Source organism: Ornithorhynchus anatinus, chromosome 3 (assembly GCF_004115215.2).
Source record: "Ornithorhynchus anatinus isolate Pmale09 chromosome 3, mOrnAna1.pri.v4, whole genome shotgun sequence".
Taxonomy (NCBI): Eukaryota; Metazoa; Chordata; class Mammalia; order Monotremata; family Ornithorhynchidae; genus Ornithorhynchus; species Ornithorhynchus anatinus.
In genome coordinates, this window is record NC_041730.1 from 31,418,958 (window position 1) to 31,444,590 (window position 25,633).

The following is a 25,633-nucleotide window of genomic DNA, read 5'->3' on the forward strand; positions in this document are numbered from 1 at the left end:
ACTTAACCCTATTTACTGATGGATGTGACAGGATCTGCCTGTGGGGAATAGAGCTGGCATTATTGCTGGGTATCGGTCTTTGGAAAGAGTATAGATTACATTCCTTATCTTTTTTTAACACTGGTCTTTCTGTTTTGATTTACCGGCTCTAACCGGTATTACGAGGGTTTCTTAACATCTTAGATTAAATATTGTGTTAATTAAATCCTTTATTTTCTTTGTAACAGCACTTGAGAGCACACACTGTTTCAGATAAACCACAAAGACACAGATATTCTTCTAAAGTGACAAAGATCCATAACTTCATTAAATCACACCCTTTCCAGCTCCTTACCTGGGAATGGGAGAAAACCAGGAAACTAGTCAATCCTATGGATTTTTTTTAAAAACTATTAACTTTGCATTGATCATTTATTGTGCAGCATTATCACTTGTCAGATGACTGTGAAATTGAGCAACCCCAAGTCTCAAATCCTTCACCTCCAAATGTTAATTTTCACATGATTTGTCCTGCACCTGTACCATCAGGCACCCATACTCTCCGTACTAGCTAACTAAGCTAAATAAGATGAAGCCCTATTTACTTCTACATTGTACTTGGGCTGGGATCTTTCTGTATTTACCACTGAATGCTAGTCACGTGTAACCTGAAAGCTTTTTCAATTTCTGATCATTGGGTATCTTCATTTTGACATCTCAGTTTCCATGGTTTTTGTCAGGATTCCAGTCAACGTATGTTAGTTCCCAATAGATTGACTCTAATAAACCTGATTTCTTTATCTCATTTATGCATTCTTTATAGACTCTTTTGGAGCTTGGAGCTTCTCCTGACTATAAAGACAGCTATGGTCTTACCCCCCTGTATCACACTGCGGTCGTTGGAGGGGATCCTTACTGTTGTGAATTACTCCTCCATGAACATGCCTCAGTCAGCTGTAAAGATGAAAATGGCTGGCAAGAGATCCATCAGGTAGGGTTGGCTGGGGTTTTTTTCTTTCAATTTATTATCATGTAACATTCTAATAATATGGTTTCTTACTGTGCATGTGAAAATAACATTTTTGAGCCTGCTGTCAAAGTCACTGTTGGTGTCATGATTGGCCTGACCAGGCATTGACTGTCATCCATCCTAAGGATTAGATGCCTGGGATGCCCCTGTTTTTTAGGCCATCAGAAAGGACCTGTAGCTGATTCCATCTTTGAAATCTGGAGTATTGAAATGGTTTGTATTTTTGAATAGGAGAAGGCCCCTGAAGATTGGCCCCAGGAAAAGAGGAATTGACAGAAAAGACAGACTTCCTGTTGGAGTAAAGCCCCACAAATAATACCCCCAATTCTTGCTGTCTCCACAGCATCCGAGTGCCTTGGGAAAGAGGAATGCCCAGGGCTCAAGTGGGAGATACGGGGAAACATTCCTGGAAAGGAAAGATGTGGCTGAAGGGATTCAAGAGGGAGGGAGGAAAGAGTGATTCCTGGTGGACCCCAGGGTGCTAACTCCTCCCAGTCATTCCCTTCCTTTCCCATAGACTCCCATCTCCTTTCAGGTCCCTCCCTGGATCCCCAAAATCAGAGATAGGCTGGGGGGAAAAAAGGAGAAAAGAAAGAGCCAAGTGAAATCGGCAGGGGAGAACAACAAAATGAGGAACTACAGAGAATCTTGAAAGACTGCAAGGACAGAGAGAGAGAAGTTAAATGGAGGTGGAGGGAGAGAGGGGTTTGATGAAAGGCAGAAAATTAAAGGAAAGGAAAATGTCCAGAGAAAGAAAAGGAAGAAAACTAAATGCCAATTTCACTGGATGACAGGATTATTATCAGCAATCTACTATGATTATCTGCATCCTTATTTTAGCACCTGACCATTTATTACATTTCTGTTGGCTTTCTCTCCCTTTGGCCCCCTTTGGAGAGTTACTTTTTTTTCTCTCATGTCAGGGAGTTTACATTTTGGGCATCCTTTCTTTGTCTGATATGTAGCTGTCATTCTATTAGTTATGGCTATTTAGTTATTTGAAATTTTATAGAGTGTAATTTTTTCTTGTTTTAGCTTTTCTGTGTAGTAAATCCATTTTTACGGAAAAATTTTGATTCAATTTTACTTTTTAAATGTTCTCCGTAAAGTATACTTAATGTCTCACCGTCTCCCCAAGTATAAATCATTTCAATCAGTCATATTTATTGAGTGCCTATTCTGTGCAGAGCTCTGTATTAAATGCTTGGGAGAGTACAGTAGATTTAGTAGATATGATCACTGCCCTCAAGGACCTTTCAATTTAACAGGGAGAGATGGACACTAATATAAATTTCAGGTATGGAAAAATGACAGTTCAAAGATACATTCAAGGAGTAGAGGGGGTAGACTAGGGTGAGTATCCAAAGATTTTGGGGGTGAGGAATTAGGTGCACTGGTGTTGTGGAAATGATGAAGTGACATTAGGCAGTAGAGAGGGTAGGTGATTAATTATGAGAAGCAGCATGGCTTAGTGGAAAGAGCACGGACTTGGGAGTCAGAGGTCATGGGTCCTAATCCCAACTCCACCACTTGTCAGCTGTGTGATTTAGGGCAAGTCACTTAACTTCTCTGTGCCTTTAGTTACCTTATCTGCAAAATGGGAATTAAGACTGAGTCCCACGTGGGGCAATCTGATATCCTTGTATCCATCCCAGTGCTTAGACTTGGCACATAGTAAGCGCTTAACAAATACCATAATTATTATTATCAGGAACCAGGAAAGGCCTCCTAGAGATGTGATTTTTAGAAGGGCTTTGAAGAAGAGGGGAGTAGTGAAGCAGCGTGGCTCAGTGGAAAGAGCACGGGCTTTGGAGTCAGAGGTCATGAGTTTGAATCCCGGCTCTGCCTCTTGTCAGCTGTGTGACTGTGGGCAAGTCACTTCACTTCTCTGTGCCTCAGTTAACTCATCTCTAAAATGGGGATTAAGACTGTGAGCCCCACGTGGGACATCCTGATTCCCCTGTGTCTACCCCAGCACTTAGAACAGTGCTCAGCACATAGCGCTTAACAAATACCAACATTATTATTATTATTAGTGGTCTGCCATATATGGAAGGGGAGGGAGTTACCAGCAGTAGGAAAGATGTGAGCAGGATGTCAACGATGAGAGATGAAAATGAGGTACAAATCAAGTAAAGTTGGCTTTAAGAATGAATGCATTTAGTTGCATTCCATTTTTATTACTATTTATAAGTTGCTCTGTGCTCAACTTGACAGTGGTTTATCAACCATGTTGAATCAGTGTTAGAGACTAACAGTTTCTTCGATGCACAATTAGCTCTGGTCACTGAATGAGTAGTTCTCTTATTCAGGTCACCTCCAGGAATATTGTTTTGAGAATAGCTGGATCTATGATACAGCCTAGTTCTGAGGCCAGTTTCATATATCGTTTCCATAGCATCCTGTAGGATTTGTTTGTTTAGGCATTCCCTTCTTTAAAGGTCTCTGTAAGTACTCCTGTTCTCCTGAGTTAGGATCTTCCTTAACATTTTAAGTGAGAGGTCAAAGCCCTGTGCTCCCAGATGCCAATGTTTTCACAAATATTGCATAAAATCTAGGCATCCTGGAAAGAAGACTACAGAACAACAGCATATATTTCTACTACTATTGGAATCCTTAGCCTCTTCTCTACAGAAATGTGGGTGCCTGTGCTTTCCTGATTTCACAAAAATTTCCTTCACTCCAGGCATAATTCCTAATACAAGGAAAGTGCTTGTTCTGAAAGGTTGTCTGGTAACTACTGGGCCAAAAGATCTAGTTTGAAACCAGGTGATTAACTTTTAGCTTGCTTAGTAGTAATGGAAAAATAGACCAAAGCATCTGGATATAGGCTCCAAAGGGCATATGCACTCAAATTCAAGGGTTCCCAGGTTATTATAGCCTTCTTGTCATCAAGACATTTATTTGGATAGTGTCACATTTAAAATGAAGGATTTATTTTTGCTTTGTTGAAAAATGAGTTACATCCATGTGACTAAGGCTTTGGAGTCAGATTTAGAAATGTTTTGCACTGATTATATTGTCTGTATCAAATATGTGAATTGTATATGCATTTCCAAAAATAGTGTTATATGAACCAACCATAACTTAATGATTAGAAAATGGAAAATTTTACTGTAACTGAATTGGCAGATTTAGTTCTAACACAAGTAATAATTAAAATTGTGATATTTGTTAAATACTATGTGCCAAGCACTCTCTAAGCACTGGGAATGTGCAGATCAAACACAACCCCTGTCCTGTATTAGCCTTATAGTCTAAGTAGGAAGGGAACAGCTACTTAATTCCCGTTTTACAGATGAGGAAACTGAAGCATAGAGAAGCTAAGTGACTTGCCAAGTTCACACATCAGGCAAATGACAAAACCAGGATTAGAACGCAGGTGATCTGATTCTCAGTCCCATGCTCTTTTTCACTAACCCATGTTGCTTCCCGTGTATTTTCCATTATTTAATGTACCTCTGAAAAAACTATTAAATTATTAATGTATATTTACTTTCCGTAAATTGGGATTTAAAAATCCATCTTGCTGGTTTTCATCAGTTATTTTGGTGTGTATTTGCTAAATGTCAATCGTGTGGCAGAGAACGCCTTGGAAAAAATCAGTATCTAGATAACCTGTATAATTTCAGCAAACTAAAGGTTTTCTAAAACTTCTGCATGTGTAAGATTGACTTTATTTCCAACTGAATTGGCCACAAAGGTTTCCGTACAGGGCAGCCAGATGAAATCAGTTTTAAGTGTTAAAGAGGTCTGGTGACCTCTACTGGTATGTTCTTGAACAAGAAATAGAAATAAAAAACAGTGTGTTTGTGCTTGTATACGCAACATTTATATGCATTCTATATCTTTAAATGTCTACATGTCCATGATATAATCCTCATCTTTTGTTTCAACAGATGAGGCCACTGAGATTCAGGTGCAGGTGTAGGTGAAAATGGATAAACAGCACAGAGTCCCTCACTGTAGGAACTTAAAGATACAATTAGTTCTCCCACAAAGTGTGTTTTCACTATTTGCTTTGGATACAACACTATTAGGGAATTAGGTAAAGTTCTTCTGACAATGCATATAGGAGTGCATTGCTAATTTTGTTGGATTGTACTCTCCCAAGTGCTTAGAAGAGTGCTCTGCACATAGTAAGGGCTAAATACCATTGATTCCAATGCCAGTTTTCCTGAACGTGGGGTACTTACTTCAAGCACAAGTAAAAAGAAGAGAATGCACAAAATTTACATGAATACATATTTAATGAGACTCTGGTCCAGTTTATGAGTATTCTTTGTGGATGTAGGAGTGGAAAGAACAGTGAAAAGTAATCATTTTCTCAGGCCGGGTATATCTTCTGGGCTTTATTTCATTAATTGTAAAGGTGTTGAGCATAGGATAATTAATTGAATACATTAAAGGAAAGTTCTGGCTTTTCCTCTAGAAGAAAGCCAGAATCCTTGTCCATGAAGCAATGATTTATTATTTATTTATATTAATGTCTGTCTTCCCCTCTAGACTATAAGCTCATTGTGGGCAGGGAATGTGTCTGTCATATGTCACGGGGGGAGGGCCGTGGCTCAGTAGAAAGAGCACGGGCTTTGGAGTCAGAGATCATGGGTTCGAATCCCGGCTTTCCCACTTGTCAGCTGTGTGACTTTGGGCAAGTCACTTAACTTCTCTGTGCCTCAGTGACCTCATCTGTAAAATGGGGATTAAGACTGTGAGCCCCACGTGGGACAACCTGATTCCCTTGTGTCTATCCCAGTGTTTAGAACAGTGCTCGGTGCATAGTAAGCGCTTAACAAATACCAACGTTATTATTATTATTATATTGTGTTGTACTCTCCCAAGTGCATTATACAGTGCTGTGTACATAGTATTGTTGTAATTATTTCTGTGCTGTTTGGCCTCCGTACCCAAATTACCTTCCCTTAATGACCAAAATGATGCTTCAACAACACCCTCTCTATGGAACTCAATTCACTCACTCTTCTATCTCCTCATATCACTAACGTACAGCCCTGGATCACCTCCGGTCGGCTTCCTTCACTCTTGTGCACGAGCCGCAGAGCACTGCTGGCGGGAATCTAGATATCAGTTGCCAACCTCATCTGCTTCAAGTTTATCCTTACTTGCTTTAACTCTGCCTAGCAAAATTATTTTTCCATCCTTATTGACACCCATGCCCTTTCCCCTTGCCAGCTGTTCCAGATGTTTAACTCCCTCCTCCCACTTCCTCCATCTCTTGACCCTAATGACCTGGCCTCTTATTTTCTTGAGAAACTGGCTATTATTCATATGAGACAGACAGTTACTCTCCTCCACTTCACAGCTTTATTGAAGACACATCTCCTTCAAGAGACCTTCCCCCACTAAACCCTCTTTTCCTTTTCTTCCAGTCCCTCCTGCATCTCCCTGACTTGCTCCCTGTATTCATCACCGCTCCCAGCCCCTCAGGACCTATGCTCCTATCCATACTTTGTTTATATTAATGTCTGTCTCCCCTTCTACACTGTAAGCTTGTGGATTGGGAATGTGTCTTTTATATTGTTCTATTGTACGCTACCAAGCACTTTAGTACAGTGCTCTGCACACAAGGGCTCAGTAAATACAATTGATTGAGAGACAAATGGTCAATAAATACAATTGATTGATTGAGCCCTTGTCTTTTCCAGACTTGAGATCTCTCCCCCTCCCTCCTTTGTCAGACTTGCCCAGGGCCTTACAAGTGACTAGTGCTGAAAGGTAATGGACCCCTGGTTAATATAGAACCCAAAGTATGCTTCATGTGATGATAAATCCCAGCAGGACACCTGGAAAACTGCATGTAAGAGTCAGCTTACCTGAGTGATTGCTTCCTCACACACCTGGGTATAGGCAAGTGAGACTTTACTTATGGGATTTATCTTGGACCAGGCCGGTCTCTGGAATTTTGGCCCATGCAGCACTCTAATGTAGGCTCCAGGTTAAGAAATGAGTAGTCAGATTGGGATTTGAATCCCTCTACTGCCAGTGAAAAAGCCAGTTTTACTAAATGACAGGAGAAAAGAAATATTAGGTTGATGGGCTTGGAAAGTGTCATGATTGAAAAGGAATTCTTATAAGGTAATTTGAGAATTAAATGAAGAATTGGATTGAAAATGGATCATTTTTATACAAATTGCTTCATTTCTTTTAAAGTTTTGGTTGTTAAGACCATTTAACATCTGGATCACAAATTAATACGTAAGCTTGTCCGGTTAATAGTGATTTCAACAGTCTCCACTGAAGTGTGAAGGATGGCAGAGCATAACATTACCATCTGCTGCTCTCATTGAAGAGAGGTGTGAAATGACTGAGAATAGGGAAAGAAGCCATTTTTCTCAGCTTGGGATCTATCAGTTGTGCTATGAGGGTAATGGAGCCTTTCTTGCAACAGAAAAGGTGTGGCCAACTCGGGCCCTTTTCCTGGAAATCCAGATGCTTTCCATTCATAGACATTACTAAGATCTCAGTTGAGTTTTCAGATCCTACTTCTCGTTCTGTTCAGTGAGTGTTTCTGACATTTAAATAAACATCTTGACATAACAATACACCTGTTTACATGTAAATCTTCTAGAAAAGGAACCATAAAAATTAGTGCAGTGGCAGATTGTATAACTCTAAGGAGTGCATTCATAAATTTATAGTTCCTTGTCAGAGTGCTGAAAAGTAGCAAGACTTGGTTAATGCAGTGGAGGTACTTCAATTAAGGGGAGCACTGCCCTGATCTGGTTATGAGAACAACAGATCTGATTTCTGCTCCTTTTATTTTACTGGATTATGCATATAGAATGGCAATACTTTTGCTACAGCAGGCTTCAGGATGAAGTGGAGCATACCGCTCAGTCCAGAGTTGGGAGAACGATGGAAAGTCCTCAGACTTCTGACTCCTGGAATGGCAGAGCTTCCAGTTTGGGGATCCTGTCACCTCACAGACTGCCCCATGCCACAGACCAACACTGCCTTGGTCTAGCTATATTTCCAAGGTTTGGAGAGGATACGTCTGGCATGGAATTTGGGAGGGAAAGCATCAGAGAATGAGTAATAATGACAATTGTGGAATTTATTATTTTTGTTATCAAGTGCTGTCCAGTTGTTTTTGATTCATAGTGATTCTGTGGACCTATTTTTTCTAGAGCGTCCTGTCTTCTGCCATAATCTGTAACCTTGTTAACAGATCTGTTTTCGTTGTTATGGCTCTATCCATCTAGCTGCTGGTCTACCCCTTTGTTGGGTACTTACTATGTGCCAAGAACCATACTAAGTGCTGGGGTAGATGCAAGATGATCAGGTCCCACATGGGGCTCATTGTCTAAGCAGGAGGGAGAACTAATATTGAATCACTGTTTCACAAATGAAGGAACTGAGGGACAGAGAAATTAAGTGACTTGGCCAAGGTCACACAGTAGACAAGTTGTGGAGCCGAGATTAGAACCTAGGTCCTTTGACTACCCCCTCCCAAGCCAGTGCTCGTTCCACTAGGCTGTGCTGATCCTCCCAGTGCATGGCCTAGATGTTAATAATAATAATAATAATGTTGGTATTTGTTAAGTGCTTACTATGTGCCGAGCACTGTTCTAAGCGCTAGGGTAGACACGGGAATCAGGATGTCCCACGTGGGCTCACAGTCTTAATCCCCATTTTACAGATGAGGTAACTGAGGCACAGAGAAGTTAAGTGACTTGCCCACGGTCACACAGCTGACAAGTGGCAGAGCTGGGATTCGAACTCATGACCTCTGACTCCAAAGCCCGTGCTCTTTCCACTGAACCACGCTGCTTCTCCGTTCTGCTCAGAGGCTTCCCTCTGGAACTAGCTTGGGCTCGGGCTTCTATCTCCAGCCTCCCTGGCCTCTTTAGCATCCCCACTTCTGCCAAATTGTACTCTGGCAGTACAGTAAGTGCTCAATAAATATGGTTGAATGAATGAATGTTAGGGATCAATGGGAAGCATAACCAGGAGTCTGCAGTGTCTGAGAAGGTTGCTGGCCTCCAGAGTCAAATTTCTTCTGCACGGTCTGAGCCACGGAGCCGTTTGCCACAAGACCCAAGGCAGTAGTTCCACTCACCCTCATTTCCACTGGCTGGGACTTTTGCAGGTGTTGGGAAATCCATCTATGTTCACATGGAGAAAAGACACGGGAACATGCCACACATCCTTATACCTACAAGAAAGATGGAGGCAAGCATCTGTCCCTTATGTGTCTTTCCCAGGATGGTGTAGCTATTTTACCTTCCCAACTAAAAGGAAAATTTGATTAGTCTTCAGAGCTATCTATCACTTTGCCCACTCCTACCTCACCTCCCTTTTCTCCTTCTTCAGCTCAGCCCACACACTCTGCTCCTCTGGTGCTAACCTTCTCACTGTGCCTCGTTCTTACTTGTTCCGCTATAGACCCTTGGCCCACGTCCTACCTGTGGCCTGAAATGCCCTCCCTCTTCACATCTGCCAAACTAGCACACTTCCCCCCTTCAAAGCCCTACTGAAAGATCACCTTCTCCAGGAGGTCTTCCCAGACTGAGCCCCCTTTTCTTCTGCTCCTCCTCCCCTCCCCATCGCCTTGACTCCCTCTCTCTGCTCTACCCACCTCCCTGCCCCATAACACTTGTGTATTTGTGTATATATTTATTATTCCATGTATTTTATTAATAGTGTGTATATATCGATAATTCTATTTATATTGATGCTATTGATGCCTATCTAGTTGTTTTGTTGTCTGTCTCCCCCCTTTAGACTGTGAACCTGTTGTTGGGTAGGGATTGTCTCTGTTGCTGAATTGTACTTTCCAAGCGCTTAGTACACTTGCTCTGAACACAGTAAGCTCTCAATAAATACAATAGAGTGAATGCATGAATATATATATTTTCCTCCTTTGCAGAAGGATATTTAAATTGACTTTTACCAAAAAGAGGTGTGCTTAAAAAAGCTGTGGAGACTCAGGGTTAAGGATCAGGTGACTTGTGCAAGGCTATTTTATTTGATGAGTTTGTGGAAGTTGTCAAGAAGCAAGAGAAGGGTGTTTTTCCATCAGAAATAAGTTATTTCTAACATCTGCTTTTAAAGAGCAACAGTAAAGGAAGGGGAAGTGTGCTTATGAATGTTGAGTAAGATTGTTTGGGACAGGGAACATGTCTGTCAATTCTATTGTATAGTAGTTTTCTCTAATGCTTAATAGAGTGCTTCTTTGTTAGGTGCTTACTATGTACCAAGAACCATACCAACTGCTGGGATAGATACAAGATAATCAGGTCCCACGTGGGGCTCATTGTCATTGTCAAGTAGGAGGGAGAACTGGTATTGAATCACTATTATGCAAATGAGGGAACTGAGGGACAGTTAAGTGACTTGACCAAGGTCACATATTCATTGTTAAGACCATAAGAATTTTCAGTATTTCTCCTAATTTGTCAAGGGTAATGACTGCAATTCATTTTAAGGAAATTTTTTTGTGGTATTTGTTAAGCACTTATTATCTACCAGGCACTGGGGTAGGTACAAAGTAATCAGGTTGGACACAGTCCATGTCCCGAGTGGAGCTCACAGTCTTAATCTCCATTTTACAGATGAGATAACTGAGATACAGAGAAGTAAAGTGACTTGCCCAGGGTCACACAGCAGACAAGTGGTTGAGCCAGGCTTAGAACCCAGGTCCTTCTGACTCCCAGAGCCATGTTCTATGCACAGGCAACACTGCTTCTCACTTTTAAAACTCAAAAAACAGTAAGGAATCAATGAGAACCAGAATAGTACTATCTGAAAATACAAATCTAGACTGTGGTTACATGTGAATTTTCAAATTACTTTAAGTGCTTAACACCATTATTCGAACCTATTTTCAGTTGACAGGTGATTGATAGACTCTCCTTTTCAGCAGAGGTACATTGGTAAGTTCTTGACGATTGTGGAATTTAGGACTTTGTGTCACTCAGAGTAGTTCAATTTGGAAGATAAAATTTTGTTTGTAGATCATAAGAACCTAAAAAGAAAAGAAAAACAGAAAGACTGTGATGATCTTTGCTACTCCCCCACAGAGACCTCCGCTCTCTTGATCCCATCCATCTTTCCAAAAGCATCTCTCCCCACCTTGCCCCCCTGTCCTCTCTTCCCACTCTCGATGATCAGATATCTGCTCTCAACTCCACCCTCTCTACTCATCTCAACTTTCTCGCCCCACTTTCCCTTCGCCGCACTCACTTCACTAACCCACAGCCCTGGGTCACTGCCTCTGTCCGCCTCCTACGCTCCTATGCTCGAGCTGCCGAGTGCTGCTGGCGAAAGTCCAGGCACCAAGCCGACCTCATACATTTCAAATTTATCCTTTCCTGCCTTAACTCTGCACTCTCCTCCGCCAGGCGAAACTTCTTCCTCCCTCATCGACACCCATGCCCGTCACCCCCGCCAATTGTTCCGGACCTTTAACTCTCTCCTTAGGCCCATTGTTCCTCCCCCCCGATCCCTCATCCCCAATGATCTGGCCACCTACTTCATCACAAAAATTAACACAATCAGGTCTGAGCTACCCAAAGTCACCCCTCCCCCTCTTGCCTCCCCACCCCAACCCTCTCCCCTATTTTCCCATCCTTCCCTGCAGTATCCTCAGAGGAGATCTCCTCCCTCCTCGCAAGTGCCACCCCCTCCACCTGTGCCTCGGACCCCATTCCCACTCACCCTATAAAAACCATCGCCCCTGCCCTCCTCCCCTCCTTAACTTCTATCTTTAACTGCTCACTCTCCAATGGCTTCTTCCCCTCTGCCTTCATACATGCCCATGTCTCCCCCATCCTAAAAAAGCCCTCTCTCGACCCCACTTCCCCTTCCAGTTATCTCCCCATCTCCCTACTACCCTTCCTTTCCAAGATCATAGAACGAGTCATCTACATTCGCTGTTTAGAATTCCTTAACTCCCATTCTCTCCTGGACCCCCTCCAATCTGGCTTCCGTCCCCTCCACTCTACCGAGACTGCTTTCTCTAAGGTCACCCATGACGTCCTTCTTGCCAAATCCAATGGCTCCTACTCTATTCTAATCTTCCTTGACCTCTCAGCTGCCTTTGACACTGTCGATCATCCCCTTCTCCTCCACATCTTATCTCACCTTGGCTTCACCGACTCCTTCCTCTCCTGGTTCTCCTCTTACCTTTCTGGCCGGTCATTCTCGTTCTCCTTTGCAGGCTCCTCCTCCCCCTCCCATCCTCTATCTGTAGGAGTTCCTCAAGGGTCAGTTCTTGTCCCTCTTCTGTTCTCCATCTACACTCACTCCCTTGGTGAACTCATTTGCTCTCACAGCTTCAATTATCATCTCTATGCAGATGACACACAGATCTACATCTCTGCCCCTGTCCTTTCCCCCTCCCTTCAGGCTCGCATCTCCTCCTGCCTCCAGGACATCTCTAGCTGGGTGTCTGCCTGCCACTTAAAACTCAACATGACCAAAACTGAGCTCCTCATCTTCCCTCCCAAGCCCGGTCCTCTCCTTGACTTCCCTATCACCATGGATGGTACGATCATCCTTCCCGTCTCTCAGGCCCGCAACCTCGGTGTCATCTTTGACTTGGCTCTCTCGTTCACCCCACACATCCAATCCGTCACCAAAACCTGCCAGTTCACCTTTATAATATCGTCAAGATCTGCCCTTTCCTCTCCACCCAAATGGCTACCTTACTGCTACAGGCCCTAGTAATATCCCTGCTAGATTACTGTGTCAGCCTTCTCTCTGATCTCCCTTCCTCATCTCTCTCCCCGCTCCAGTCTATTCTTCACTCCGCTGCCCGGCTCATCTTCCTGCAGAAACTCTCTGGGCATGTCCCTCCCCTTCTTAAAAACCTCCAGTGGTTGCCTATCAACCTCCACACAAAACAAAAACTTCTCACTCTAGGCTTCAAGGCTCTCCATCACCTTGCCTCTTCCTACCTCTCCTCCCTTCTCTCTTTCTACTGCCCACCCCGCATGCTCCGCTTCTCTGTCGCCCACCTCCTCACCGTCCCCCATTCTCGCCTACCCCACCATCGTCCCCTGGGCCACATCCTCCCACGGTCCTGGAACGCCCTCCCTCCTCACCTCCACCAAACTAATTCTCTTCCCCTCTTCAAAACCCTACTTAAAGCTCACCTCCAGGAGGCCTTCCCAGACTGAGCTCCCCTTTTCCCTCTGCTCCCTCTGCCCCCCCTTCATCTTTCCACAGCTAAACCCTCTTTTCCCCCCTTTCCCTCTGCTCCTCCCCACTCCCGTCCCATCCCCTCAGCACTGTACCCATCCACTCAACTGTATATTTCTTCATTACCCTATTTATTTTGTTAATGAGATGTACATCACCCTGATTCTATTTATTTGCTACTGTTTTAATGAGATGTTCTTCCCCTTGATTTTATTTATTGCCATTGTTCTTGTCTGTCTGTCTCCCCCGATTAGACTGTATGCCCGTCAAAGGGCAGGGACTGTCTCTATCTGTTACCAATTTGTATATACCAAGCGCTTAGTACAGTGCTCTGCACATAGTAAGCGCTCAATAAATACTATTGAATGAATGAATGAATGATCTATTCCATCAGCCCAGCCTTTTATTTCTGACAGTGGCACCAAAGGAAGCTTGGAGAAACACAGTGACAGTAACTCTCTATGGCCTCCACCCTGATGGTAATGGATATAAAAATGGCCATGATATTTTGCTCTGTTAGCTGACTACTCAGTCACAAACCTATCCAAGTTCTGGAATCCCTTGGGATTTCCAATCTCCTACAATAGCCAAGATGTATACTTTCCATTCTGAGTCAAAAAAAAAAGATCCTTTTATTTGTTTTGAATCTTCAAGCTTCAATGTATAGCTCCCTTCATCGCAATGTTGTGAAATTTAGTGAATAACAATTCTGTATTTTGCCCATTAGCACCCTTCATGATTTTGTAAACTTCAGTAATGTTCCCTCACTTCATTAGTTTTTCATTTTATCATATATTCCTCTAGACTGTAGGCTTGTCCCTCTAGACAGGGAATATGTCTGTTTATTTAGTTTACTTTCCCAAGCACATAGTACAGTGCTCAGCACTCAGTAAGCACTCAATAAATACAGTTGAATGAATGAATTTGCTCTTCCTGAGCCTTTTGTGCCCATTTTAGCCTTCTAAATGATGACCAGAAATGAATGCAGTAAACTGCTATGCTGATATAGTTTCAGGAAATTATATTAACTGCTATACTGAAGTAGTTTCAGGAAAGTTTCAGGAAGAAGCAGCATAGCAGAGTGGATAGAGCATAGACTTGGTAGAAGGTCATGGGTTCTAATTCCGGCTCTGCCACTTGTCTGCTGTGTGACCTTGGGCAAGTCGCTTCACTTCTCTGTGCTTCTGTTACCTCACCTGTAAAATGGGGATTGAGATGGTGAGCCCCATGTGGGACAGGGACTGTATCCAACTCAATTTGCTTGTATCCCAGCACTAAGTACAGTGCCTGGTACATAGTAAGCACTTAACAAACACCATCATTATTATTAGTATAGTGCTGTGTTGCTTTCCTTTGCTATCTGCTAACCAAAACTGAAATATCATCTTTATTACCATCTAGTGGTGACTTCTTTTTCCATGTTAGTTTGGCATAGAAACAGTTTCTTTCTGGAGAAGGATGTCTTTCCTCCAAGATTATGGAATTAATCAGCCATGATTTGGCAAAAGAAAAGAGAGGGAGAGGTCTTTTATAAGTTCTAAATTTGGGATTTAAGACCTATTTAATGTGGCAGCATTTTTATTACAATAGACTCTATTTCAGTTCCTATCATTCACTTTAATTTTTCTATTTAAAGAAAATAAATGAGGTGTTTTCTAGTATTCAGTGAGTTCTCTGGGCCCATTTTGTCCTGGATGTTTCAGTCTGATTACATCTTGTTGTGTTTCAGCATCTTATTTGATTCAAAAAGGAGACTTCAATGCTATTAGATCAGGCTAGTAATAAAGCAAAGGTCAGTAGCTGAAATTGAGGCTAATCCTATTGTTTTATCAGTAGGTTTGCCTTGAGCCAGGTCTGGGACAAAGCTGTAAAACCCAAAATTGATACTGTGTCAATGACGATAGACCAATTCTCTATTAACACAGTTGAAAGAGAGAGTTGGATAACATATATGGGTGATTTAGGGAAGATTCCCCTTTTCATCTGGAGGATCTTGAGGTTGAATTGTTCAGATAGTGTGCTCAGTTCCCCTATTTTTACCTTGTTGGTGGAGTCCTAGGCTTATGGTTATCTGATGGATCTCAAGCTTCAAGTGATGGAAATTTTCAGGTGAATCTAACCTCTTAAAACAGTGTAAGTATACAGGATGGTTACCTAGCCCAAAGCCAACTAGAAATGTTTCCACCCACTTCTGTATGTGAGGGCTATGCTCTCACATATGCTATGCTCTTGTCCCGAGGAAGACTTTCACCATAGTGCCTGTGAGTTCTGGCACCAAATGCAAGCACCCAAGCAGGTCTTTGATGATGTGGCATTCTGAAGCCAAGCAGGCTCACATTGTCAGATAAAGTTCCCTGATACCCCTACTCACATTCTAGATAAAACATACTGAAAACATGCATTGTGGTGCAGTTGACTGTAGATTTATCAGGTTTATTGTTTTCCGAAGTTTGAGTTGGGTTGGCCACAAAACCAAGAGAAGGTAGCAGCGTAATACAATAACTCCCATTAATTAAGAAAAAAAACTACTGGCCCTTTAAAAGAGTTAAGGCAATGAGTACTGTAAATGGAGCTTCCTCCTCTTCTTGCCCTGAATTCCAGAGTGATGAGAGAATTCAACAGGTTATCAGTCCCTGGCTTGAGCTGTGAGAGTTATTAATCCAGTTCAGTTCACTCCCTGAGAACCTTCTCCAAATACCCCCACACCCACAGGGAAGGTCAAGTGTTCAGAAATGCCCCAGTGAGCTGGAGAGGAAGAATCTCGGGTGGGAGTAGGGCTCATGGTTCTTTTATTCGGACCTGAACAGCAAAGAGTCCCCGTGTTTTTTCCCAGGAATTCTGCTCCAGGGCTTTATCAGTCTGGTGCTATTTCCTCAGGTGACCAGGTGGGGGCGCCAAACACAACCCATCAATATGTCTGAATAACGAAACCTCGTAACCTGAGGAGAGATGGGCAAAGTGGAGAAGTTAGGGGAGATGCACTGCGAACACACATATTTTACTTATAAATCTTGCCCAGGTGGGGAACTGAGATCCCTAGTGATTTCCCAGGTGTGACTTGTGGGTATTCCACAAATGGAAGTTGGGTGTATTTCCAGAGACTCTCATGGTGATTTTGAGGATTCTTTACCAATTTTTTTTTCCAATACTCCTTATGGTTAATGAGGGGCTAAGGAGATAGTTTTTAAATCAGTAGAGTGCCAGATATGCAAAACTGTGGTGTCAACTGGCCTGTTTGCAGAACCAGTCTTCGTTGTCAAATCTATAGCAAGATAAATGTAAGAATTTGTGTCTTTCAGGCTTGTCGATATGGACACGTACAACATTTGGAACACTTGCTTTTCTATGGAGCAGATATGGGAGCACAGAATGCCTCTGGGAATACAGCCCTGCACATCTGCGCCCTTTATAATCAGGTTAGTGATACTGTTTTGAATGGGGCATATTTGCTAATCCAACGTACTAGGATTTTCTAGAAAGACAGTTCAAGACAGTGGCCCACTGTGCGTGGTGCAGGAATCGTTTTTATCTAAAGAAAATTTTCATAGAAGATTCTATTTTTTGCTGGTGTTTATTAAACACTTACTAGTGTCAAGCACTGTTCTAAATACTAGGATAAAAGTTTATCAGGTTGGACACAGTCCCTTCCACATATGGGGCTCACAGTCCAAGTAGGAGGAAGATTACTGTCTAAATCCTCATAATGCAAACTCATCATTAGGCCAGGGCTAATGTAGCAGAGATTGTGCGGTGCCAGAAGGAAAAATGGTTTGTATTGTACATGCCACATGCCATTCCTACCTTTGAATGTGGTCACGCATCTCTGACGTCAACATTCTGTCTGATTTGCAGGCTGCAATTTGGGTTTTTCCAGCCCTCTATCCTATACCTCAACAATGCTGCTAGAATATGGGGCTAAAGTGGTGCTCTAGGCCTCCCAGCTGTGGTGTTGTCAGCATCCCTGCAGCTGCCCTTCCCAAAAGCTCTTCAATCATTTGAGGGGTTTTCTGCTGGACACAATCTAATGGGAAAATGATAGTTTTTCCATCAGGCTAATTTTCATACTGGAAATTCTTATTGTACTGAAATGTGACAGAACACTGGTATCCAAATTCTACCAACATTAACTGACCAATGAGCAACATTTTGATAGCGTTTTCCTTGAAAATTTACAATGAGGTTTAGGTTTTCCCCGTCATGAAAATTGTCCTTTGGATCGAAGATGACACCATCAGTCAGTGATGTTTATTGAGCACCTAATGTGTGCAGAGTGCTGTCCTAAAGACTTGGAGTTATGAGGACTCCCCTGCCCACAGCGATGATCCCCCAACACTCAGACTCAGTAGGCAAGGAGATACAGATAGCTTATAATAAGGTCTATTTGCCATTTAGTGCATTTCCTGTATAAATAAAAGAAGCAGGATTCCCCGAAGGAGTTTCATCATTTTAAACTGTGAACCTGTTTCCCAGGTGAAGTCCTTCAAGTTGAGCGAGTCAGCAGCTGCAGTATTGTGCCACCTCGTCTACTGTTAAAATGATTTAAACTGTTAGTTGCCGGCCTAGAGATAAGGGGGTGGAACCAGTGGAGAGAGAAGTGGAACATCTCTATGAGTCTGGCTTCTGCCCCTCCTGCAGTAGCTTGCTGTTCCTCTCTGTCCACTGGGGAGAGAAGGGCCTGAGGTTATGGAGGGGGATGGAGTGACACATGGGACACTGCCCCAAGGAGCCAAGAAACAACGTTGTGAGCCTGCTAGGGACCACCCCCATCCTATGAAGCCAGCTTGCAGCATTGCGAGGCTTGTGAGGAGTGGGGGTAAAGTTTGCAAGGCGTCCCCCCCATTCCCACTCCTTGAGGAGTTGGGATATGGCATTGAAAGGTTTCAGAGAGTGTTCTACAGCAAATAAAAATCACTGACCTTAAATTTCTTCCCACAAGCTGTAAATGACAAGCAGCAATGACAGAGAAAAATTTTGTGTGAGTAGTAGGTGTTCCAATCAATCAGATCCCATCTGCAGGAAATAATCAAAGGGATGTGGCTCATTACCACATCATAAATTCACACTTTCACTTGGTAGAGGACCGTCAGATATTGGTGCCCAGGCACAACCATGATCCAATCAAAAGTACCTGAGGTAATTTGCATCCTTATAGCGTCCTTTTACCACGTGGGTTGCTCCCTTATATGGACCACCAGCAGCAGGTGGGTGGCAGGAGACAGCAGGCTACAGGAAAAAGGAGAGGCTGGCTTAGCCTCCCGCCTTTATACATCCACTGCCTTTGTGTTGTTCTCACTCTCCACACTCAACACTCCACACTTGGAAATCCTCCAGTCACCTCAGACTTAACAGGTCCAAAACAGAACTCCTTATCTTCCCACTCTGTCCTCCCCCTGACTTTCTCATCACTGTAGTCAGCACCACCATCCTTCCTGTCTCACAAGCCCCTAACCCTGGCATTATCCTTGACTCCTCTCTGTCACTAAACCCCACATATTCAATCCACAACCAAATCCTGTCAGTCCAACCTTCACAAGATCGCTACAATCCACCCTTTCCTCTCCATCCAAGCCGCTACCAACATCACTCATCCTATGCCGCCTGGATTCCTGCTTCTGCCTCCTTGCTGACCTCCCAGCATGCTGTCTCTCCCCACTCCAATCCATACTTCACTCTGCTTCCTGGATCATTTTACTACAAAAAATTCCAGGAATGTCACCGTGCTCCTCAAAAAACTCCAGTCGTTGTCCATCCACATCTGTATCAAACAAAAACTCCTCACTATTGGCTTAAAGCACTCTATCACTTTCCCCCCTTGTACCTCACTGCACTTCTTTCTTTCTACAACCCAGCTAACACACTTCACTCCTCTAATGTTAAGCTGCTCACTGTGCCTCGATCTTGACTGTCTTGACACTGACCCGTAGTCCACGTCCTGCCTCTGGCCTGGATTGCCCTCCCTCCTCAAATCCAACAATTACTCTCTCCCTACTTCAAAGCCTTTCCGAAGGCACATCTCCAAGAGGCCGTCCCAGCCTAAACCCCACTTTTCCTCATCTCCCGCTCCCTTCTGCTTCACCCTGACTTGCTCCCTTTGCTCTTCTTTCGCCAATCCCAGCCCCAGAGCACTTATGTACATATCTGTAATTTTATTTATTTGTATTGATATCTGTTGTCCCCCCGTCCCAAACTGTAAGCTCATTGTAGGCAGGAAATGTCACTATTTATTGTAGTGTAGAACTTTCCCAAGAGCCTAGTTCAGTAGTCTAGTAAGCATTCAATAATGTGTCTGAATGAATGAATGGAATCAGCACCTTCTAAATCTGCCCATCCAGTGGTCTCAGGTCTCCCTTATACTGGTGGCTTCAGGTGCTTTCACCTCATTCTTTCCTGTTGACTCTTTAGAGACTCCAAGCTCACACCTTTCACACCTTGTAATCTCCTCTCCTGGATATGAATACAGTTCCTGGATCATGGTGGGGAGGAGGGGCTCTGAGCCCCACAGAAGAGATGATTGGGTCACAAGCTCTAGCTCTCAGCCTGATGGGGCTCCTCCCAACATTCTGGACTGCATGTGATGATCCCCCCCAGATGTTAGCAGAGTCCAGTTTCAAGATCTTGTTGGGGGTCCATCTTTCCATGGATAGCACACATACACACAAAGTCATTCACACACCCAACCTTCATGGGGGTAGTTTACAGGTGACTACCGCCCTCAAGGAATTTACAAAGGAGTGGAGGAGCTTCCTTTAGACTCCATTCATGAGCACGAGTGGTCACTGAGAAAGAATCACATGCACATTAAGCCCATGAAAATGCCACAGTGGAAAAGATCGATTGTGAACCCCATATGAGACAGGGACTGGGTCCAATCTCATAACCCTGCATTTCTCCCAGCACATAGTAAGCACTTCACCAGTGCCAAAATTATTATTATTATTATGATTTTCTTCCCTTCGCCATTTAGGAAGAGCATTGCTCAGATCCCTGTTGAGATTGGAAAGATATGTGCTACAGTCAGCAGAATTCATCATATTTATTGAGCGCTTTCCGTGTCCAGCTTTCTATACTAAGCACTAGGGAGAATACAACATACCAGAATTGGTAAACATGTTCCCTGGTCACAAGATGTTTACAGCCTAGAAGGGAAGACAAATGGTAAAATAAATTATAGATAGGAACAACAGTGGTAAGGGTGGGGTGAATAAAGAGTACAAATCCAAGTGCAAGGGCAGTGCAGAAGGGAAAGGGAGTAGGGGAAATGAGGCTTAGTTGGGGAAGATCTCTTGGAGGAGATGGGATTTTAATGAGGCTTTGAAGGTGGACACAGGGATTGCCTATATGATATGAAGAGGGAGAACATACTCTAGAGTTTTTGCAGTAATCATAATGGTTTGCATCCACATTCACACGTCCAGTCCCCTTGTGCTCAATGTGGTATTGCAAGACAGCTGACGGAGTAAAGCAGCCTGTGGTCACAGAAGAGACCTTATCAGCAGGCACCACTCTACCTTCATCCATTCTTAAGCTATCGTTGAATATGACTCTGAATGAATTAGGATTTGCTGGAATCTTTCTATTTTCTTGCAGAATTCCAGTGAAAGCAAGAAAAAAGAAATGAAAAACAAAACCAGGAGAAATAAAGTTGTGATTTGCACAATCACACAAGATATGGAACAAATAGGGAAATCAGGGCAGAACAGATGCAGGCAAGGGCTAATGTGGTATTTGTGCCTAGCACTCTATTAAGTGTTTGGGTGGAGACAAGCAAATTGGGTTGGACAAAGTCCCCATCCCAATCCCCATTTTACCGATGAGGTAACTGAGGCCCAGAGAAGTAAAGTGATTTGCTCAAGGTCACACAGCAGACAAGTGGCAGAGCCGGGATTAGAACCCATGACCTTCTGACTCCCAGGTCCATGCCTTTTCCATTATGCCATGCTGCTCCTCTAATAATAATAATAATTATGGCATTTGTTAAGCACTTACGATGTGCCAAGCACTGTTCTAAGCACTGGGGGGATACAAGGTAATCACATTGTCCCACGTGGGGCTCACAGTCTTCATCCCCATTTTACAGATGAGGTAACTGAGGCCCAGAGAAGTGAAGTGACTTGCCCAAAGTCAAACAGCTGACAAGCGGCAGAGTCAGGATTAGAACCCATGACCGTCTGACTCCCAAGCCTGTGCTCTATCCACTATGCCATGCTACTGCTTCTAATATGTCAAGGATAGGGAAATATTCATTCAGTCGTATTTATTGAGCACTTACTGTGTGCAGAGCACTGTACTAAGTGCTTGATCACTAAATCTGATGCCAGCAATTGTCTTACCTGTGGATCCACTCCAGTAACCGCTACTTGGATGAGGTGCACCCAGCACCTTTCTCTGTGAGCCATTATTCATCAATTGATCGATCCTATTAAATTCATTCAGTTGTATTTATTGAGCACTTACTGTGTGCAGAGCACTGTACTAAGCTCTTGGAAAGTACAATTCGGCATCAGATAGAGACAGTCCCTATCCAACATTGGGCTATTTAGTGAGTGCTTATTATGTGCAGAGCACTGTGTTAAGCACTTGGGAGAGTACAGTATAACAGAGTTGGTAGAGACATTCCCTGCCCACAGTGAGCTCACAGTCTAGAGGGGGAGACAGACATTAATATAAATAAATACGTTATACAGGTATGTGCACAAGTGCTGCGGGGCTGAAGAGGGATGACTAAAGGGAACAAATCAGAGCAATGTAGGAGGGAGTGGGAAAAGAAGAAATGAGGGCTTAAGCAGGGACGGCCTTCTGGAGGAGATGTTCCTTCAATAAAGCTTTGAATGAGGTAGATCTCATCAGGCCAACAGCTTCCCCCAGTGCTGTTGACTTTGCGTCTGGCCATGCTTCAAGTGACACCATCCTTTCTGGGTCATGGTTGCTCTCACTGCCATGCTGCTTCCCAATCATATAGGGAATAATGAGGTAGAAAAGTTAGAAATACAAAAATTAAAAAAAACAAAACCCAAACCCTAAAACACTGCACTGCACCACTCCAGCCAGGAACCAATAATAATGGAAGCATGCTTGGCCCGGGACAAGGTAAAGGCAGTGGAAGAACACATAAAGACTCAATGGCTTACCCTGCTTATGGATTTCTTGGGGCCCACCTCCCCAAGCAGACCTGGCATAGATTGGCAGCTTCTGGGCAAGTTGGGAATTGTATTTGTGTTGTGAAGTGTGACATTGATTTTGTTTTGGAGGGGGGTACTTTTTAGAAAGGTGATTTACGCATTTTTGTTCATGGTTCTCTTACGTTTTTTATTTCAGGAGTTTTTCAGTTTTATTGCATTAGGAAAACACAAATCATGAGGAGTGGTTGAGCTAGTAAAACATCTGTTTCAGCATCTGTCTCGTAATTACTGCCTTGGTTGGGGGAATGACGTGTCAAAAAAGATTTCATAATTTTTCATAGTTAAATCTCAACTAGCCTTTGTCGTTAAAGTGTTATTTTTCTGCTCTTGGAATAATTTGAGCTGTTAGCTTCTGAGAACCAGAAGAAGCATGGTCTGATTGAAAGAGCATGGGCCTGGGAGTCAGAGGAACTGGATATTAATCCTGGCTCAGCAAGTTGCCTGCTGTGTGACTTTGGACAAGTCATTTAACTTTTCCTTCTTCAGTTTCCTCATCTGTTAAATGGGGATGAAATACCTGTTCTCTCTCTTACTTAAGCAGCATGGCTCAGTGGAAAGAGCACGGGTTTGGGAGACAGAGATCATGGGTTCAAATCCTGGCTCAGCCACTTGTCAGCTGTGTGACTTTGGGCAAGTCACTTAACTTCTCTGTGCCTCAGTTACCTCATCTGTAAAATGGGGATGAAGATTGTAAGCCCCATGTGAGACAACCTGATCACCTTGTATCCTCTCCAGAGCTTAGAACAGTGCTTTGCACATAGTAAGGGCTTAACAAATACCATTATTATTATTATTATTAACAAATGCCATCTTTATTACTTAGACTTTGAGCCCCAGGTGGGACAGGGACTGTGTCCAACTTGATTTATTTATATCTACCCCAGATCTTAGAACAGTGCTTGAAACAAAGTAAGTACAAAGCAAATACAATAATAACAATAATGATAAAAATTTCATCAGAGAAGAATCTGTGAGTTAATGATTTGGGATTCATTTTTAGAATTATTTATTAAGCAAATTTCCCTGTGTTTGACTACACCTGACCCTCATTTCCCCTCAGCCTTATCGGAAGCATGACTGAAGGAACTATGCTTAGGCCTGGGAGTCAGAAGCAAACAGATTCCTATCTTGGGATCTGAGGCATGATGTGTCACCTTCTGGGCTGATAATAACATGGAGTTAAAGCAATGGAGCTGAAGACCTGGGGTTAACTACAGTCTGTGGTGAATCTGAGGCTCTGAACTGGACAGAATCTCTGGAGATTAGAGCAGATTATACATTATGTGAAAGGTTCTGTTCTCTAAGGCAGTTTTGAAAGGTGGCCTAGTGGAAAGAGCACGATCCCAGGAGCCCGAGGACCTGGGTTCTAACCCCAGCTCTGCCACATGCCTGCTGTGTGACTTTGGGCGAGTCATTTAACTTCTCTCTGCCTCAGTCACCTAGTCTGTAAAATGGGGATTCATAATCTGTTCTCCTTCCTACTTAGATTGTGAGCCCTGTGTGGGACCCAAACTGTGTCTGACCTGTTATCTTGTATTTTCCCCAGTGGTTAGAACAGTGCTTGACATATAGTCAGTACTTAAATACCAGAATTATCATTATTATTAACTATCAAGTCAGGGCTAAAAGTGACCTGCACTTGATATGAACCTAGAGTTGGTTCATACCCCCTTGTGTTCCTCATCCCCCATTGGTCTTTTTTGTCCCACAGTTTTGGGGCTCATTAGGCCTGTAATAACCAGATTCTCGAGGTATGGCATTTTCTATCATATATACTTACATCAGTGGAAGGAACTGTTCTGCAGCTTTACAGTGACATTCATTACCACAGGAAAAACGCATAGTCCTTATTAAATTGCTGCAGCCCCATATGATTTCCAATGAAGAAAAACCCAGCTGGCACTGCAATCTGGGGCACATTTTTCTTTGGCTCTGGGACAGACAATTTTCTGTCCTCTCTGCTCCATCAGAATGAGCCCCCAAACTGACGGAACAGTGGAGTGAGACGCTCCGGTTAAAACTGAGCCCTTCTGGAAATATAAGATTGAAGCTCTCATTCACTGAGCCAACCGGCATTAGGCAGGCAACGTAAGAAATCCCATTACATGGTCAGGCTGATATTCCTTCCATGGCAACATGCTATATCAGAAAGTGGCAACAAGATGCTTGGAGAATCTACATGATGGTTGTCCTCCTTGACATGGATCCCAGTGCTGAAAGATGGGCCCATCTGTCCTCACTACCTTAGTCTTGTCGTATGCTGTTGAGTCGTCTCCGATCCACAGCGACACCACGGACACATCCCTCTCAGAACACCCCACCTCCACCTGCAATCATAATGGTAGTGTATCCGTGGAGTTTTCTTGATAAAAATTTGGAAGTGATTTACCATCGTCTCCTTCCGTGTAGTAAACTTGAGTCTCCACCCTCAAGTCTCTCCCAGACTGCTGTTGCCCAGCACAGGTGAGTTTTGACTTGGAGCAGATTGCCTTACACTTGCTAGCCACTGCCCAAGCTAGGAATGGAATGGTTGTGCCTCGGCTTTACTCTCTCTCCTGTAGTTGAGACTGGTAGAGTATCGGAAACTCTCCAGGTATGACCCTGAGAGGGGCCTCACTACTTAGTCCCTTTCAATCCCTAACTTTCTCACTGGCAACCATTGAGGACCATTTGTCTTTGAATTCATCCAAATTTCTCTGGAACCTATTGATATTTCCAGCATGCGTAACTTAAAATGATGACTAATTCCAGAAAACCCTAACTCGGTGATAGTGAGTTTTTTGTATGTTTCATTCAATCCAACCATTTTCAACTTCAGTAGGAGTCATCTAATTCTCATGTTGTAGAATCTGGTAAACAATAATATAGTCAGTCAATCAATAGTATTTATTGAGCACTTACTATGTTCGGAGCACCATAATAAACACTTGAAAGAGTACATTTCAGCAGTGTTAGCAGACATGTTCCCTGCCCACAGTGAGTTTAGAGTCTAGTGGGGAGACCAACTTTAATATAAATAAATAGCCAATAACACAGTATATCAGTGAATGATGTAGCATTAACATCAATTGATCAATATATTAATATATTAACATGTAATATTGATATAATGTAATCCACATTCCACCCCATTTATAATTGTCCAAACTCCATTATGTCTCTTCTCAACCTCTGCCTTTTTAGGCGATCATCATGAGAAATTTCTGCATTCCATTCTCCATCATCACCATCAGTATTTACTGAGAGCCTACTGTGGGTAGAACATTGCGAGAAGCAGCAT

At 43.1% G+C, this 25,633-nt stretch overlaps 1 protein-coding gene across 3 annotated transcripts in view; it reads left to right on the forward strand.

Moving 5' to 3' along the window:
* Window positions 1-25,633, forward strand: part of SHANK2 (SH3 and multiple ankyrin repeat domains 2) — a 717,042-nt gene that overhangs the window by 128,939 nt on the left and 562,470 nt on the right. For all 3 annotated transcript variants that reach the window (XM_039911444.1, XM_039911445.1, XM_039911446.1), the window contains 2 exons: window positions 803-970; window positions 16,474-16,590. In XM_039911444.1, the coding sequence (XP_039767378.1) occupies window positions 803-970; window positions 16,474-16,590 (285 nt within the window). The remainder of the gene's footprint in view (window positions 1-802; window positions 971-16,473; window positions 16,591-25,633) is intronic.